General features: G+C 37.0%; 1 protein-coding gene across 2 annotated transcripts in view; it reads right to left on the reverse strand.

Annotated features, from left to right (window-relative positions):
• Window positions 1–16,295, reverse strand: part of LOC306885419 (uveal autoantigen with coiled-coil domains and ankyrin repeats protein-like) — a 46,036-nt gene that overhangs the window by 24,376 nt on the left and 5,365 nt on the right. The window contains exons 1-2 of one of the 2 annotated variants that reach the window (XM_079441913.1): window positions 3,254–3,779; window positions 2,362–2,492 (exon numbers count right to left, since the gene is read on the reverse strand). In XM_079441913.1, the coding sequence (XP_079298039.1) occupies window positions 2,362–2,492; window positions 3,254–3,289 (167 nt within the window). In that variant the 5' untranslated portion in view covers window positions 3,290–3,779. Of the gene's footprint in view, window positions 1–2,361; window positions 2,493–3,253; window positions 3,780–16,295 lie in introns of those variants that run through there. The other variant, XM_079441912.1, reaches the window with a different exon arrangement.

A 16,295-nucleotide genomic window follows, 5' to 3' on the forward strand; every position in this document is an offset into this window, starting at 1 on the left:
AGTCCTGCATTTCGCCCCGGGCCCGACGGGCCCCGACTTTTTTACGCCTCTAGGGCCGGGCTTCAGGCCAATTTTCACGTCATAGTTCAGACGCGGGCCGGGCCTCGGGGTTGTTTTGGGTTTCTCCTTATTTTTATATTGTAGACATCCATTGATTAGTGATGAAAAAAATTGCCGCGCTGGTGGAAACAACACGAGACCGTGCTGCCGCGACTGAGAGCAGCTAGATGGTGTTTAGTTTCCCGCAGCAGCAGCAGGTGCGCAAGTGACTTCAGCACAGCTGAATACTTCTGCGTTCAAATGCAGGCAATAGGCTGCAAAACCCCAGCAAACATAACCATGAATGTGTCTGCGGGAAATAGTAAGGGGATATTTGAATTATTTACTAATAAACTAATGTTTTCTGAGTCTGTGTCGCAAGGATGAAGTTGCTGATCCTGACTCGCCGTCTCCTCATTAGAAGCGCCTTTAGAGAGAAATTAATCTTTATTGATTATGATTAAAATTATAATAAAAGAGTTTTTGTTTTCGATTTTGTTATTTCGTTAAGTAATAATTAAAATCTTTCTATAGATATATTTATCATGTCTGTGAGGCATGTATTCGCTCAGCTTCGGTTCATTTTTGTGACGCGCTCCTGTTAAAGACGGCAGAAAGAGCATCATGTTTGTTTTCTTTGTTTTATAAAAGAACTACCTTTTGTTGGTATTGTGAGTGCACACAAATACAAGTAGACCCTTTACAGGTCCGAATGATGTATTACTCTTACCTTTATCAAAAAAAAAAAAAAGACGGCGTAGGCTATTTTAATTTGTTTCCACTGAAAACAATGCAAGTGTTTGCGCTGGTGTCTCCATGTCCTGCAGAGCGCGCTGCGCACATTATTATTATAGCGCAGGTTTAACGTTTAAACATTGTTATATACTTGAACTGTTTTAGTATATCTATAGATTTTATTTTAGGCAAGTCATGATGATATGAGAAGGCTAAATTGATCAAAAGATAGGCTATGATCAGCTCATGCCCCTGGCCGCTTGGTCGTTACTTTAAAAAAAACAAACTTATAGGCTATTTAACGAACAAAAATGCTCCAAACGTTTTTCTAAATTAACTTAATGAAAAAACTAAACGAAATATAATAATTTTGCAATTACACACAAAACTGAACTATTTTAATAGCCGAAACAGTAGTATAAACTCTTTTAGGGGAAGGGGAAAAAAAGATGGGCTCGGGTCAGACTCAGGCCGGTAATTCTGATAAGCTGTCGGACGTGGACCGGGCTAGGGCCTGAGCGTCTCGGGCCAGGGCCGGGCTAGGGCCTAAATTTGAGGCCCGTGCAGGGCTCTAGTTGCTGGTGTCGCTGGTGGTTTCCAAACTCTTGATTTCTCCATGCCCTTTGTTTTTGCTATAGCTCTAATTGACTTCCTCTTTTCTTTTAGCATCCAAATTGCTTACTTTTATCTCAGTCAGCTCCTTCATCTTCATCCTGGTTTGTGTGCGTCATCATCGAATGCAAGATTCAGAATGCAGAAGTAATGGATATAACTGATATGAAACATTCCCTGCTTTTAATATCTGAAGAATTAATGCAACAGGAAACAGCTGATCACTTAGAAAGACCTGTGAGGCAACTGTTCTAATACTTATGCTCACATCAGAGAGAGGGATGAAACTCTAAAAGTGCTGAACTTCTTAGCTGGTAAAGCATCTGTGTGTTGAATCACCCAATAATAAAATGTGACATTCTGTAGTTGTGTCTCATATTCATCTTTTAATCATATTTGTAAATGTCTTGACTCCACAGCCAACAGAGCAATTTTGTCTTTACTGTTCCAATACTTTTGGAGGGCACTGTACATAAATATATAAACAGGACTCCTCTAATTTAAAAAAAGGGCTAATGAAGTGACAGTCAGTCTGATGCATGATAAATCTGTGTACTATATTGAAAGCAGAGTTTACAGTTATGATAAAGCATGAATCCCAAGAAAAATCTTAAAAGACTAAACTACATATTTTCAAAACAGATTAATTGGTATGCTGCCTAGTCGATTTACTGGTCTTAAGGATACCCTGTATAATTAGACTGGTTTGGGGTTAATCCCATCAAGAGAGGCCATGTTTCTTAGGGACATGTTCTTAAATTAAACCGTTAGACCACACGCAAAGAAGAGGATGAGAAAGCAGGATTCTGGAAACAAGTTTTGAAATACAGGACTGTTTAACTTGACACGCTTTACTAAACAAACAAATCTAGATAAAAAGATCTAGATAAACCAGTTGACCTTACTAATAGCTTAATCAGTTGTTGGATGACTAGTCAACCACGGTGACCCATCCTTAGTGACAGGAATACTTACGCAGAGCGGCCCTCTACGTCAAGTTTGGTGGGAATGATGCCCTTCTTGCCAAGCACTGCTGAGACCTTATCCACCTCCCTCCTCTCCACTGCCTTCATCAGCCTGTCATCATACTTATTCCAGTCTGTGTTCTAAAAGATAGAGAGAGACAGAGAGACACATCAGAACACTCGTAATCTCAGCATGTACTCAAAGACAGCGGTGTCATGTTCAATAAAGCTGCTGAGGTGACACCTATTGTTCATGACTCCCCTAATGATCAGGGTGGTGATCACAAGAGTAATTAGCTGAATGAAGGAATGTTAACAACTCCAGTGCACCATGTATTCAAATATTCAAAAGCACAACAGGAAACGCAAGGCTTGAAGTCTTCATTAAATAAAAAGTATGACAGCATTTCTTACATAAATTGGGAAAAAAAAAAAAAAAAAAAAAAAAAACTTTTCACTTTAAATGTATGCAATAATAAATTAAATCACCCAGGACACTAAAAAGAAAACTTATGAACCAAAGTAACACCTGAGGAAATAAATAATTTAGATTAGTCTTAATACACATTACTATTAAAAAGCTTTTGCATTAACAAAAGATGCTTCAAGTCTGACATGACCATACAAGTTCACATAAGCTTTTCAAAAGAAGTCTAAGCTCCAAAGATCTTCAACAGTTCACACTCCAGAAGAATCCTGCAGGATTCCTGAATTCTTTGAATTTATGGAGAAAGCTATAAGTCATTCTCCTACACTGGAGCAGTTTAAAACACACACACACACACACATTCAATTAAATATCAGCCTCTCTCCTTCCAGCTTTTGCATACATAAGGAAAAAAAGAACTGAAAGAACAGCAAAGTTTAAGGGAAAAGTACCACTGGAGAATCTTGATACCTACAAAGTACATGGAGGTGCATTTGAGCCATCGACTCATCTTGGTGGTCTTTTTGCCGTGGTCTGGAGTAGTACAAAAATAAGAAAAAGTTCTGTCTGAAAAAATTAACACTCAGCCAGCGAGTGTGTGTGTTTGTGGTCTTCAGATGATTCCCCCTCTCCAACAGGCAGCCTGTGCCTCGCAGGTGGACCAGAAACCTCGGCAGAGTCCTCGAACTTCTCTCCAGCCCACAGCCTCTCCACGAGACTTCATCACGGCACGAGAAACGGCACAAACACACAGAGTGAGCCGCTGTAGCACAGGGACCAGCCCCGGTACAGCAGCTCCTCCTCCGGGGCTGAGTCTCTGTCTCTTCCCCTCTCTGTCAGACCGTCCTCCTATCCGTACAGCCTCTATCTTGCTTTCCGTTCTCTTCGCTTCTCCTTCTGTCTGTATCTGCTTTGCTCCTCTATGTCAAATGGCAAGGACGTTCCACCTCTGGCGGTAAATATGTGAGCTCTTCCAGGTCTAAAATATCCCTGTAAACAGCACGCAGACAAGCTCAGGGTGGTTACCTCTTTATTTTTGCCCCTCAGACCTTCCTCCAATGACTGATTGGGGTAGAACTACTAATAATAAACCATCCTAGCATATCTAGTCCATGAGTAACCGTTACGGTGACACCCGTGAGCAACAAGGCCAGCCAAATGAGAGGAACCTCAGCGCTGCAGGCACATACTGTACCCCCCTCCGCAGCCACGGCCGCACATAAAGCTACAACCATTAATCTAGGAGATTAAAGTCTCTGGTCCAGACCAGGTCATCATCTGGCGGTCTGAGGAGACGCTTCCAGCCTCACTCAGGGGGGTCTGAGCCGACAGATGAAGCACACGGTAGCAGGATTAGGTGTCGGCTTTTTACAATCAGCTGCCTGGCATATGGAGCCTGAACCCCTGTTTACAATTGCCCCATGCCATCTCTGTATCTGCAAGACAAACACTACGCAAACGATCTATTTCTAAAAGCAAGACGTCAGCTTTTAATTTGGTAGGTGAGAGACTTTAAAGTGGATCAAAAGGCTGCAGGGACGCATTAGATTTTCACACCAGCGCCAGTGGGGGAGTTCGGTTACCCCTTAATACGCCCCTCTACCCCCAGCGATACAGCAGAATACATGTGAGAATACCCACATGTATAGCATGTCATATGGGGGGCAATGGGAAGGGTATCGACTCTCAAATCCTGCTCGGTCCCATAGAAACAATGACACTGAAATGGATGCATATAGGGTCTAGTACCTTAAATAAAGCACACAGTGTGTGGATCTGTGGACTATTTCGGTTTTGTTTTGTCTTTTGCAGAGGACACTGGGTGAATAGGCTAAATGCCTCACAACTGCAATTCAGTTCCATATTAAAGGGCAAGAAAAATACACTATGTGTCTGTTTGTTTGGGCACACGTGATTGACACTGTATTAATAAAGATTCACGGTTCAAACCCTGAAATTAGTTTTGCAGACAAAGAGACTCCTTAGCAAAACTGAGGAGGAGTTTTACCAAAAAAGTGACGGAAGAGCCAAAAGGAGGAGGCCAACACATATGAGAACCACTTTAGTATTGTTTTTAAAAGTCATCCCAGGATGCAGCACATGGAAATTCAGTGTGCAGAGCTGCAATCAATGCAAAGGGTGACAACTTTAAAGCTACACTTTAAGAGTTCAGTAGAGTTCAACTGTCACTTCATAATTCCTATATGTCAATTTGTGTCATTTCATAGTTTCAATGAACTTGCTATTGTTGTAAAATGAAGAAGAAAAAAAGTAATTATAAAGAATGAATAGGTGTGGCCAATATTTTGACTGGCTTGTTAACACTATTATACACATAGACGGTTGTAAGTATGTGGACAACCCTTTCAAATGAATGGGTTTGACTATTCCAGTAAATCAAGAGAAGTGTGTACTTCTTGAAAAAGTTAGAGGTGGGCCTTAATGAAAGTGAAAGTACTGTAATGTCGAAATTACCTTTAAATGATAATAATGCCTTCTGCTGTAGCTCTAATATTAATACTCCTCAGACGTCACGACAGGTTTAATCTCAACAACTTTGCAAAATGATTAAAGGATAGTTCACCCCAATTCTGTCATTATATACTCGCCCTCATGTCAATCTAAACCTGTACGACTATCTCTGTGGAACACAAAAGATAATATTTTGAAAAATGTTTTGTTTCATTTTATAACCAAAAATATATATTTAAATAATATTTCCCTGAATATTTTATGAAAGTCATACAGGTTTAAAACTACATGAGTGTGAGGACAGAATTTTTGTTGGAATAATATATTTTAAGGATACATCAAACACTCAGTATTGTAGAACTTTAGTGTTCATTACATAGGCAAAGATCAGTGTACTTTTATTCTAAAAAAAAAATAAAATCATCATCATTACATTAACTGATTCAAATTAAAAATCTTAACCTCTGGGTACAGTTGATGAATCATGAGTGTGTGTGTTTATGTCATGCATGAACAAAACCCATTTGCATACAAGGGACAGGTGCAAACAGGTTGGTTTAATAAAGTTGAGTAATAGGGTGTGTCGTTTTTCTAGTGCAGATTTTAACACACACTCTACTTGTTTTCAACACAAACAGATTAATAAGACCAGCAAGGTATGAAGTGATAATCTCACTGGTTGGACAATGTTTCTAGGTTGAATCTTGGCTGCCGGGCAGTCTGGGTGTCTCTATGTGTTATAATTCATGTCAACACCTTGTAAAAAATGAAACCCTATTCCCCATCCCAAATCACACACACATACACACCCACAGTCTTGCCTGGCAACAGCAAACGTACATGGCCATAAATCAAGACATAGAAGAAAGCTATAGATAATTGTGTCCAGATATACGAAGATAACACAGAGAGAGTATGAGCAATACCAGGCAGTTATTATGAGTGTGACAAAGAGCAAGCATGTGTCTCATTGGATAAAATGAGTAACCGAGTCAGTGCTTTAACTACTAACCTGCACTAGCCCAGGGCCATATGTTGACAGCTACGAATTATTAATGGTATAAGCTGATATCTGCACAACAGCTCACTCAACAGATTCATCTTTGTTGCTGCCTGTAAGGACACCTGCAGCTAAAAATCAGGTCATCGCATACATCCGTTTTGGTCAGTTTTCCTCTCTTCTCACACAGAAACTCTCTCGTCCCTTCAGACCAGTGACACGTCATCCACACATCAACAGGTCTGATTTAGTGCTGCACTAACGACAATTGCACCCCCAAAGTAGAGCAGAGAGCGGTCACGCTGGATTTAGAAAGTTCTGGAGGCAGACGTAACCCTCTCAAGTGGCTGTAAAGGGTGGGATCGCTGAAGGTGGTAAGAGAGGGAAAGAACGGGATTCTTGGAGTTCAGCCTATCCAGTCACTAATTCCACATCAAAAACATCTCACAAGCCTGCAGCAGAGAATACTGGTGTAATATCCTCTTTTTGTAAAACAAAAAAACAACCAATGCAAGTAGTATGCAAAAAGAAAATCATCTCGGGTCACGTTTTTTAATGTAATTAAAATTTTTAGTGCTGAGCATGGCAAACTGGTTTGACCTTTCTTCAGATACAATTATCTAAAAATCAATTAATTAAAAATCTGCTAATTTACATAAAGCTGAAATATAATAAGTTAAAGCTGAAGTACTAAAATTACTAGAACTAAACTGAAATAAAAACCTAAAAAAAAAAATAAAACAATTACCAAATAAAATTACCAAAACTTTTTAAATAAAATGACATTTGAATATATAAAAAAGCAAATTCAACATAAATCAATACTTTAATAGTAGCTATATAAATAATACTAATATAAGACTGTCCCACATTCACTTCAGAAACTCCCTTTCATGCCAAAAAAAAAAATTTAAAATAGTTTTTTCCTATGCACTCATCTCTCATTAAACTGCCCTTATTCATGAACACAGTCAGATTATATGTAAATCACTTGTTTTGTGAAATATTTTGTAAGTGTCTAGTGGTGTTTGAGTTGTATTATGAGAGTTAAGGGTCTAGCCTGTCATTATTGTGCACACTGTAGTTAACTGGAGACTATTTGAAGGTCTGCTACTGTGCTAAAGTCCAGTGTCTGTTGTCGAGCGCTGGGCTAAATGGATGCTTTAATTAGGGCCGCTACCCTCCCAAAAGGCATCTTGATGATCTCAGCAAAGTGTGTCAGTATGCTAAAGTAAAGCAGAGAGGAACTATCGGAAGATGTTGGGTTTGTATGTACACTATAGCTAAACAAAGATAGCTATTGGCTGATGGCAGTCTCAGCCCACTGACATGCCAAATATTATGATTGAAAAGGTGTAATGCTGCCATTGCAACACCGAAACGGAGTTAACGGACATAAGGCGTATCCGTTTCTCACACATTATCTAATCTTCGGTTGTAACTATAAAGTAGTTGGCTCTGGCCCCACCAGTTAACTCCTATGGTGTCATTACAGTAGGAGAAAGAATGCTTGAGTAGTGATTAGAGATGTCAAAGTCACAATACTTGTCACATTCACTTCCTGGTTTAAATGTCTTGCCAATGTATTCATCTAAACACTTATGTCTAAACTGAATGCAAACAAGCAGAACAAAATAATAAACTTATTAAGAAGAGAATGAATATACAAGAATACCCAAAAGTGTAACTAATATAAATATATATTTTATCTATATACACACACACACACATGCGTGCAAAATTATATATATATATATATATATATATATATATATATATATATATATATATATATATATATATATATATATATATATATATATATATATATATATATATATATATATATATATATATATATATATGATAAATACAAGAATAACTAATAATACAATAAATATTCAGAATTTCAGATTCAGATCAAAATAACAGGTCAGTGCATTAGGCCTTGCAATATTATGTATAATTCAATAGCTACTGTCAGTTAATAAATAATAATTCAACAATAATCCTGACCAGACAAAGAGAAAGTGACCATTTAATTTTTATTACCAACTTTTTACTTAAATAATCACTTGGAAGAACTTGAAACAATGCTGATTAGTTGAGAACCGCCTGAGGGCTGCATGCCATTGTTTTAATTTAGATTAACCAAAGGAGTGAATTCAGCTGAATATTACTTGCATTTAAGTGTAATATTACTTTAGTGGAATCAAAAATGAAGTATTGTAAATTCGCACTGGTATTTTCATTGGTAATTCTATAATTTTGATATAAAAAGAAGACCCTACTAGAGATTAAAGGTGACTAAAGAAAGAGGTGTTTGTTTAGCATTGATTGTAATATTGCAGAGCACATAGCTTTGTCTCAATTACTTTATCATTGTTTTTCACTCTTTGTGGGAGAAACTGAGAAGAATACAGATTTTGCACAAACAAGACAGGGCCAGACAGGAACACGGACACACAGTTGGGTCTCGTCCAGCTGTTTGATCAAAACCTTCTGATCTGACCTTTGACCCAGTGGTCAGAACACTTCCCTGCTATTTTCCTCTGCTTCCGACAGCTGGGTAAAGACCAAGATCGGATTTCTGCTGACCTGTACAATGTCATCCTCAAATTTCATCCTTCTTCAGACCCCCACTGCATAATTCTTAGCACATCTCATAACCAACATGGGACAATCTAGAGATATCATTGACATCATTAATCAACTTAATACTTGTATGTAATTCTCTTACAAATATTCAAGTCCATTTGTCAAAAAGCTTCTCAATTAAAATGAAAAGCGAGTCGTGTTTGAGAGCAGAGTGCTCATTCTTCCGCAAACACTGAGAATATCAACAGAGGTCTCTTCCATGCCTGATTCATGCCTTGCGGGATGGGGCTGTTGTTCCCCACACACACACTATTAAACATTTACATGGAGGAACCTTATGAACACAAGCGCGCTCACACACACAGGTGTACACTCAAGCATTCACATTGGTGTAAAAACGGGTGCTCACAGACACACATTGTTCTGATCTGCTGTTGCTTCAAAACTTATTTTGTAATATTAGTTATGCGTGTTGCTCAATAACATTTAACATTTAGAATTTATTGTGATTCATACAGATGTTGGTTGTTGCTGCAGTTTCTCTGATGTTGTGTCTTCTGTTGTGTCTTCTGTTGTTTTCTCTTTTTGTCAGCAGGTATCGAAGCAAATTGTCTGTTTTTTTTTGTTTTTGTTTTTTTCTCCTCTCTCTCTCTATCCCCCATTCTCTTTTTTTTTTTCTCTCTCTCTCCCCCTTCTCTGTTGACTTTATCCACAATTTTTTTTTTGTTTGTTTTGTTTTCTAATTCCTTTTTTTTATTATTACTATTATTTTTATTATTATCATTATAATTATTATTATTATTTTTTTTTATAATTATTATTATTTTTTTTTTATTTTTTTTTTGCTCTCTCTTGTTTTCTCTGTCCCCTGGTCTTGTCGGTCATAGTATGGTTAAATAAAAGGGTATATAAAATTTAATTAATTAATTAAAAAAATAAATAAATAAATAAATAAATTAAAAAAATATATATATAAAAAAAAAAAAAAGGCTGTGAATGATGATAGCATAGCTACACATACGTACTGTCATGTGTTATCTGTGTTACTGACAGGCCGGGAAGAAAAAAAAAAAAAAAAAAAAAAGAGAATATCAACGGAGAAGAGAGGAATGAAAAATTAATATCTCATCAGCATGCCCATGTCTGTGTTTGGGAAACGTGCAAGCACTTGGCAAGAGTTCAAGGTAAATACGTCGGAGGGAAAGATGATTTAATTAATTAAAAAGCAAGCTCACTACTAATCGTCGCTATATATTGTAAAATGCATGTAACATGTTTTTGAAAAGTCTTTCATGCTCAAAAAGGCTGCATTCATTTGATCAAAAATACAGCAACACATAATACTGTGGAATATTATTACCATTTTAAATAACTGTTTCCTATTTGAATATATAGCAGTTATCAGTATTCCATTATTCTGTGTCACTTGATTCTTCAGAAATCAATTTAATAGACTGATTTGGTAGTCAGGAAACATTTATTATTTTCAAAGTTGAAAACAGTTGTGCTGCTTGATAATGAACAGAAAGTTCACAAGAACAGCAATTATTTGAAATATTTTCTATTTCATTATAAACAACTTTACTGTCACTTTTGACAAGTTTGTGTGTTTTGAATTGTGTCCTTGCTGAATAAGAAAAAAAAGGTAGTTTATGACACAAATGCAGCTGGTCATTGCGCTCAGAATGAGTGAAACGCACAAGATAAACTTTAAACCAGACTGAATGCAGTCAGATCAGATGCCTTATTTGTCATTCAGTCAGGAGGGACGGATAGAGGCTGTGGGTGGCACAGCATATATCAGTGGATTCTAGACAGGGGAGTCATGACTTCTTCAGAGTTCATCCTCTGTTGACCGGCGCCAGGCCGTCCAACGTCTCTATCAAAGCAGAGGCATCTTATTCCACCAGATCAGAGTCTTATCACCGCTCTGATGAATGAGGATGAATTCCAGACTAAATAACTCCCACTATAATGCTCTCACACAGTCACCCCTTTTTCAATTGTTATTTCAAACAAAATGAAATGGGATCCCTTCCCATGTCATGGGGCCAAAATAAACAGCCTCTGCAACTTACGTTTATTTAAAAGTTCAACTTTTATGGAGCTTTGGAGAGAGCCTCTCTAAAATGTGCTCTGATATTTCCACCGATTTGTTTGTGTACTTGTTGATACTGAAAAATTCAGAAAAATTATGAAAACATGGAATAGCTGAATAAAAAGAGATGATCAAAACTCTTTAACCCGTTTGATTAAATGTGTATAACATGAGAGAAAGAGGGGAGGGAAATATCTCAGAGGCTTAAAAATAATAAATAAAAAAATGAAAAGGAAATGGTCTCTTTAATAATAACAGTCATGATGGGGAATGCTTAGGATTTTTGGCATTACATTATAGTGACCTCACCTGCTCCCATTTCTGTGGATTCTGGTCTGTGGTGGAAAATAGGAGTGTGACAGCACTTTCTCTAACACATTTCAACTCGTTCCCCTACAATAACACTGGAGCCCCCTAATGGACTGACTTAACCACTGAGATGGACGGCTGTTCCTGCAATCCTTTCATTCATCCATAAACCCATGTACAAATAACATGCACTTACTAAACCAGAACCTTTGATAATACTTACAACTTGCTTAAATAACTCCTGATTAAAGAATGAAATCAAAACTTGAATTGTGTTCAATTTTATCATTATTTTATTGTCTACTAACTCTGAAGCGGTCCAAAACTTCTCACCCACTGACTAGCAAGTATCAAAGCAACATGCATGTCTATGATGTAACTCTAGCTATTGTCAATACTATAATGATCTCTTCAGGGCTTGACGCTTACCTTTTCCCCAAGGAGCACATGTGCTCCTAAGTCAAAAAATTTAGGAGCGCATTAAAAAAATTTAGGGGCGCAATGCAAATTTTTCAAATGAGGTGTTTTAGCTTAATAAGGGGATACAAAGAGACATTTACAAGCACAATTATTAAATTTATCAGAATACAGAAAGTACACAAGGTTTTTAAATAATTTTACTTCAGACACTATTAAATAGGCTAATTATTAGTTCTAATCCTATTAAACTGTGTCGGTATAAAATTTTCACAATAATCATTGAAACTTTTGTCACGATATATGTTTTTGTTTTTAAATCACAATATATAATTTCTAAGTGAAAAAAAGTGTTGTCCTCCTAACAGGTTAAATAACTTTATTAAAGATAATTTACTAAAAGACTTTTATAAAAAATACATAAAAATATAAAGTAAACAAGTGTTTCAAGATTAGAGTGCAAAAGATTGTTCAAATGAACGAAAGAACAATATAAGTAAGGTCCCATTTGTTAACATTAGTTAAAGCAGGTTAACATTAACTAAAAATGTGCAATAGCTAATTGTTGCAGTAGTTAATATTCTTTGTTAATGTTGATTAACTAACATAGTTGTATTTTTTATTAATGTTAGCTCCATTGAATTATATTAAGACAACTTTTGATTTTATAATGTATTATTAAAAGTTGAAATTAAGATAGCATTATTAATAAATGCAGTCATTGTTTTTTTCATATTAACTAATGGAACTTGTGTTACTGAACAATAATAACGAATCAGTCGTTGATATATAGATAGGCCCACTGTTCTCTATTATAGATCAGTGGATGGGCCATGGTTTAGCTTAGAAACAATGTTTGAAAATAAATAGCTCATTAAGTCTTTAAGTAAGAATTATTTGATGCTATTGTGAAGACTAAAGCGAATATAAATATCTAAATGACTGAGTGTGAAACATTATTTACACAGTTTTAGGAAAGTAGCGCAGCTGATACTGGGTTACCGGGGTAACGGCAGCGGCAGCGCCCTCTAGTGGTGAATGTGCGTCATTCAGCGCGTCTTCACTTTAACTCGCTCCGCTTTTCTTCTCATCTGTGCTCATTTAAATTAAACCGTTGCCTTTTTAAAGTTCTGTAATCATATGAGACTGCATCGCAATTTTTCCATAAATGGAATAAATTAATACGTTTGTTATAGGCTACTGTATAAGTTAGGCTGTTTTGTATTCGCACTTGTGCTCCTAAATACATTTTCCAGTTCGCACTATTTTTAGTCGCAAATGCGAGTGAAATGCTCGCACTGTCGAGCCCTGCTCTTCAATATGTCCCACCCTTGTAAACTTGCATCAAAACATCAAGGGGTCTTTAAAAGAACTGACAGCAAAACTTGCTCAAAGCATTCCAGAAATTCAAAAGGTCCACGTATTTCATTAAAACAATATTTGCCTGACCTCAGTTAACTCATCTAGGTCTCAGTAAAATCCCACGAGAAAAACAAGAGAAGAAAACATTCTTCTGGCCCAATATTGCATTTGCCTGAGGGAAACTGTTAAATGTTTAGCCATGTCACTCCTGATTTTTGAACTAATCAATCATGTTAACAACTTTACAGCACTTGTGAATTTCACTGACTCTGTAGTAGGATTGCTTTGTGAAAACATCTAAATTATAGCGATAGTAAGACAGAAACTCATCTGTTCCCCACTCATATTGGTCTGAAAAGGTAAAGAGGCGTTTCAGGTCTCGGGAGACTAGCGTAAATTGACCGACAGCACCATCTGCTGTTTTGGAAAAGAAAGTTGCTCAATTGCACATGAGAGAAAATCTGCCCGCACGCATTTGTGAGAAAATCTGCCCGCACGCATTTGTGAGAAAATCAAGCCAAGTTTCCTCATAAAAAGGCAAATGAGTCTAAGTTGTAACACACAATACATATATTTGTCCATACCGCTGCATTTTCTCTCAAATAGAGTTTTGTATTTGAAAATCACTTTGCATTTGTTTGAAAGTTGAGTTATTCTTTGCAAAGCAGATTGTGTTTTTTTTGCAAAACACTGGATTTGTTTGATGGATATTGGCACAAAATTCGCTCCATACTGATCACTGTGACCCAACACAACTGCAGTCAAAGTTACTGTTGCTCTGTGTGCGTGCTGAGATCAGCAGTACCAAAGCCACACAAAACCACGAGCTGTCAGACAGTGTTTGGAGACCCAGTTTCATATGACTCTCCAAAAACAGTACACCTAACTCATAAAACAGATCAACCTCAAATGTTTCATAAATGACCTCAAATACACTTGGTTTTAATTTTGAAAGAGTGTTCTAATAAGGTAGATAATCAGATTATAAATACAATCAATGACAAATGCACTACTTACAAATTCTATTAAAACTTCTCTCAACATAACAAAATAGCCTTATCACAAAGACTTTGTTAAAAAAAAAATAATAAATCAAATCAGCATTTGACAACTGTAATTAACAGACCCAGTCCAAAAGGTTTTGGGGTCCCAAATGCAATTTGGGGAGGTATAGTTGGATACCTGGTCAAATAGCCCATAATTAATGAGTAATCTGAGACTAATCTCTGTTAGGTATTCATCAACACAATGAATGGCGTCTCTTCATGTAGGACTGCAGCCTCTTGTTTGCCAAGTACATTCCACACGATCAATATCCAGAAACACATTTCATACATTATCCATCTCTCCAGCTCTCCAGCTCCTGAGCTGGCACTTAAGTGTTTTCTGTTGCAGATTATAAAAAACAAGGTATCATTACATTTTTGAACAGCTACAACGGTTGCTTTGTTGAAACATTAAGGTGTATGGCAATCAATACATGTCAACGACGTGCTGCTATTTTTTTGCTGTTTGTTTTTTCCAGTTCTATTAATTAAAAACACATTAAAACATGGTTCCCTACAGTGAAAGCTTGCAAATGAACACAAATATAGATCTTAAGTGACAGAAAACTAATGCAGTTCCCTGAATCTTATCCATTAGGTTTTCTTGTTTGTGATGTTAGGTCTTAATGAGAATTTGGGGGCATTTATGAACGTTAGGACCCAAGTGAAAATGTGAAAGGCCAAATACCAGGAATACCTTAAATGTCTCAAAATGATGTCATGTGATATGGATACTCAAGGTTTCTATGGTGTTTCTGGGAAAAGAGCCAGGTAGAAAACAGGAGACGTATGGACAATGGGATGAGTGTTTAGTAAATACAAAAAAAAGGCACAAAGTATTCTCTATAGCATCATGTCTACAAATGAATATAGCCTACTGCTATCTGAAAACCCTCTAGGGAGATGAAGAAAGACAAAGGAGGGTCCCTGCCTTACTAAGGGCTCCAAAACATACATCAACGTCATGGAAGTGTGTTGTTTGTACATGTTTTGAACACACTTACTGTCCAAGACATGTGCGGGCAAGCATGGGAATATGGCTCAACAGAAAAACAGCTGCTTTACTGCTTACCAAGCAAAACTACTTTTAAAGCTCTTAGAAAGCAACAGTTCTGGGTGACAAAAATACAGAATTAGAATAGAAACAAAACACTTACATATTTGTCACCTAAAAGTGCTATACTGCTTTAAACACATAACACACAAATTCAAGACAAATCTGGTACTTGACCCTGTTATTGTGAACACACCACCTAAGATTTCCCCTCTCCTTGCAAGTTTCAAAAGCATAAAAATTGAAACAAGTCTCCTATCCTCTAGAAGAAAAGTGGCTGTTTTGGTTGTGTAAGGTGATCTCAGAAAGGGTGAGGCAAGAAATGCCTCATGTCCTTTCAGACCCTTCCCAAGAGAGTGAGAATGGGACAGATAAGTAGATCGAGTTTCTAATAGAGTGGAAGGGAGGAGTGAAAATATTAAAATAGGGGGTGATAAGAAAACGTGCCGGATGTTATGCTGTTTACACCAATCATACAACTGGGTAACATCTGGTACACATATCAGCACATTCCTCGCTCTCTTTTTCCAACCATCCTCTGGATGACTTCAGCAAAAACGGAATGAGGAAGAGCCACAGAAAGCCTACATACAACTAAAAACTTGCTGATAAGCCCTGCGCTTAGATCAGTGATCAAATGGCATTAAACATTTGCCTCAAATGGCTTCTTCCATTTTCAAATAAGTACAAACTTGCTGAAATAGAGTCTCTCAAAATTCACAAAAAAGTTTTTCCATCCATCAACAAAGCTGTCAACTTTTTCAAACTGATAAAAGTGTGTAAGGGGGTTCAATAAAATCACATAACCTGGCCACAGCATTGTTAGTCTTTGATTTTTTTTATTGATTCAAATCACAAGCAGATTTATAATCAGAATAAACCTCACAATAATAAACCAACATATTTTATAGAGATAGAATAAAATTTTAAGTTGACAGAGAAAAAAATTAAGTAGCTTAAGCTGCTGTGCCATGCCACAGAAACGGGATGTCCATTAACTGAACATGCACGGCATCAGCCGGTTCCTTGCAGACAGCTTTGTTCAAAATAATGAGAGCAATCTTGTTTTCTGGGTTGATTTATTTTTTTTCCAAGTCAGTCCTGAAATACTGTTTTGAAAACTTGGTGAAAAGATTATCTTGGCCCTCCACCCCCCAGACC

This window comes from Barbus barbus, assembly GCF_936440315.1.
Source record: "Barbus barbus genome assembly, chromosome: 2".
Classification (NCBI taxonomy): Eukaryota; Metazoa; Chordata; class Actinopteri; order Cypriniformes; family Cyprinidae; genus Barbus; species Barbus barbus.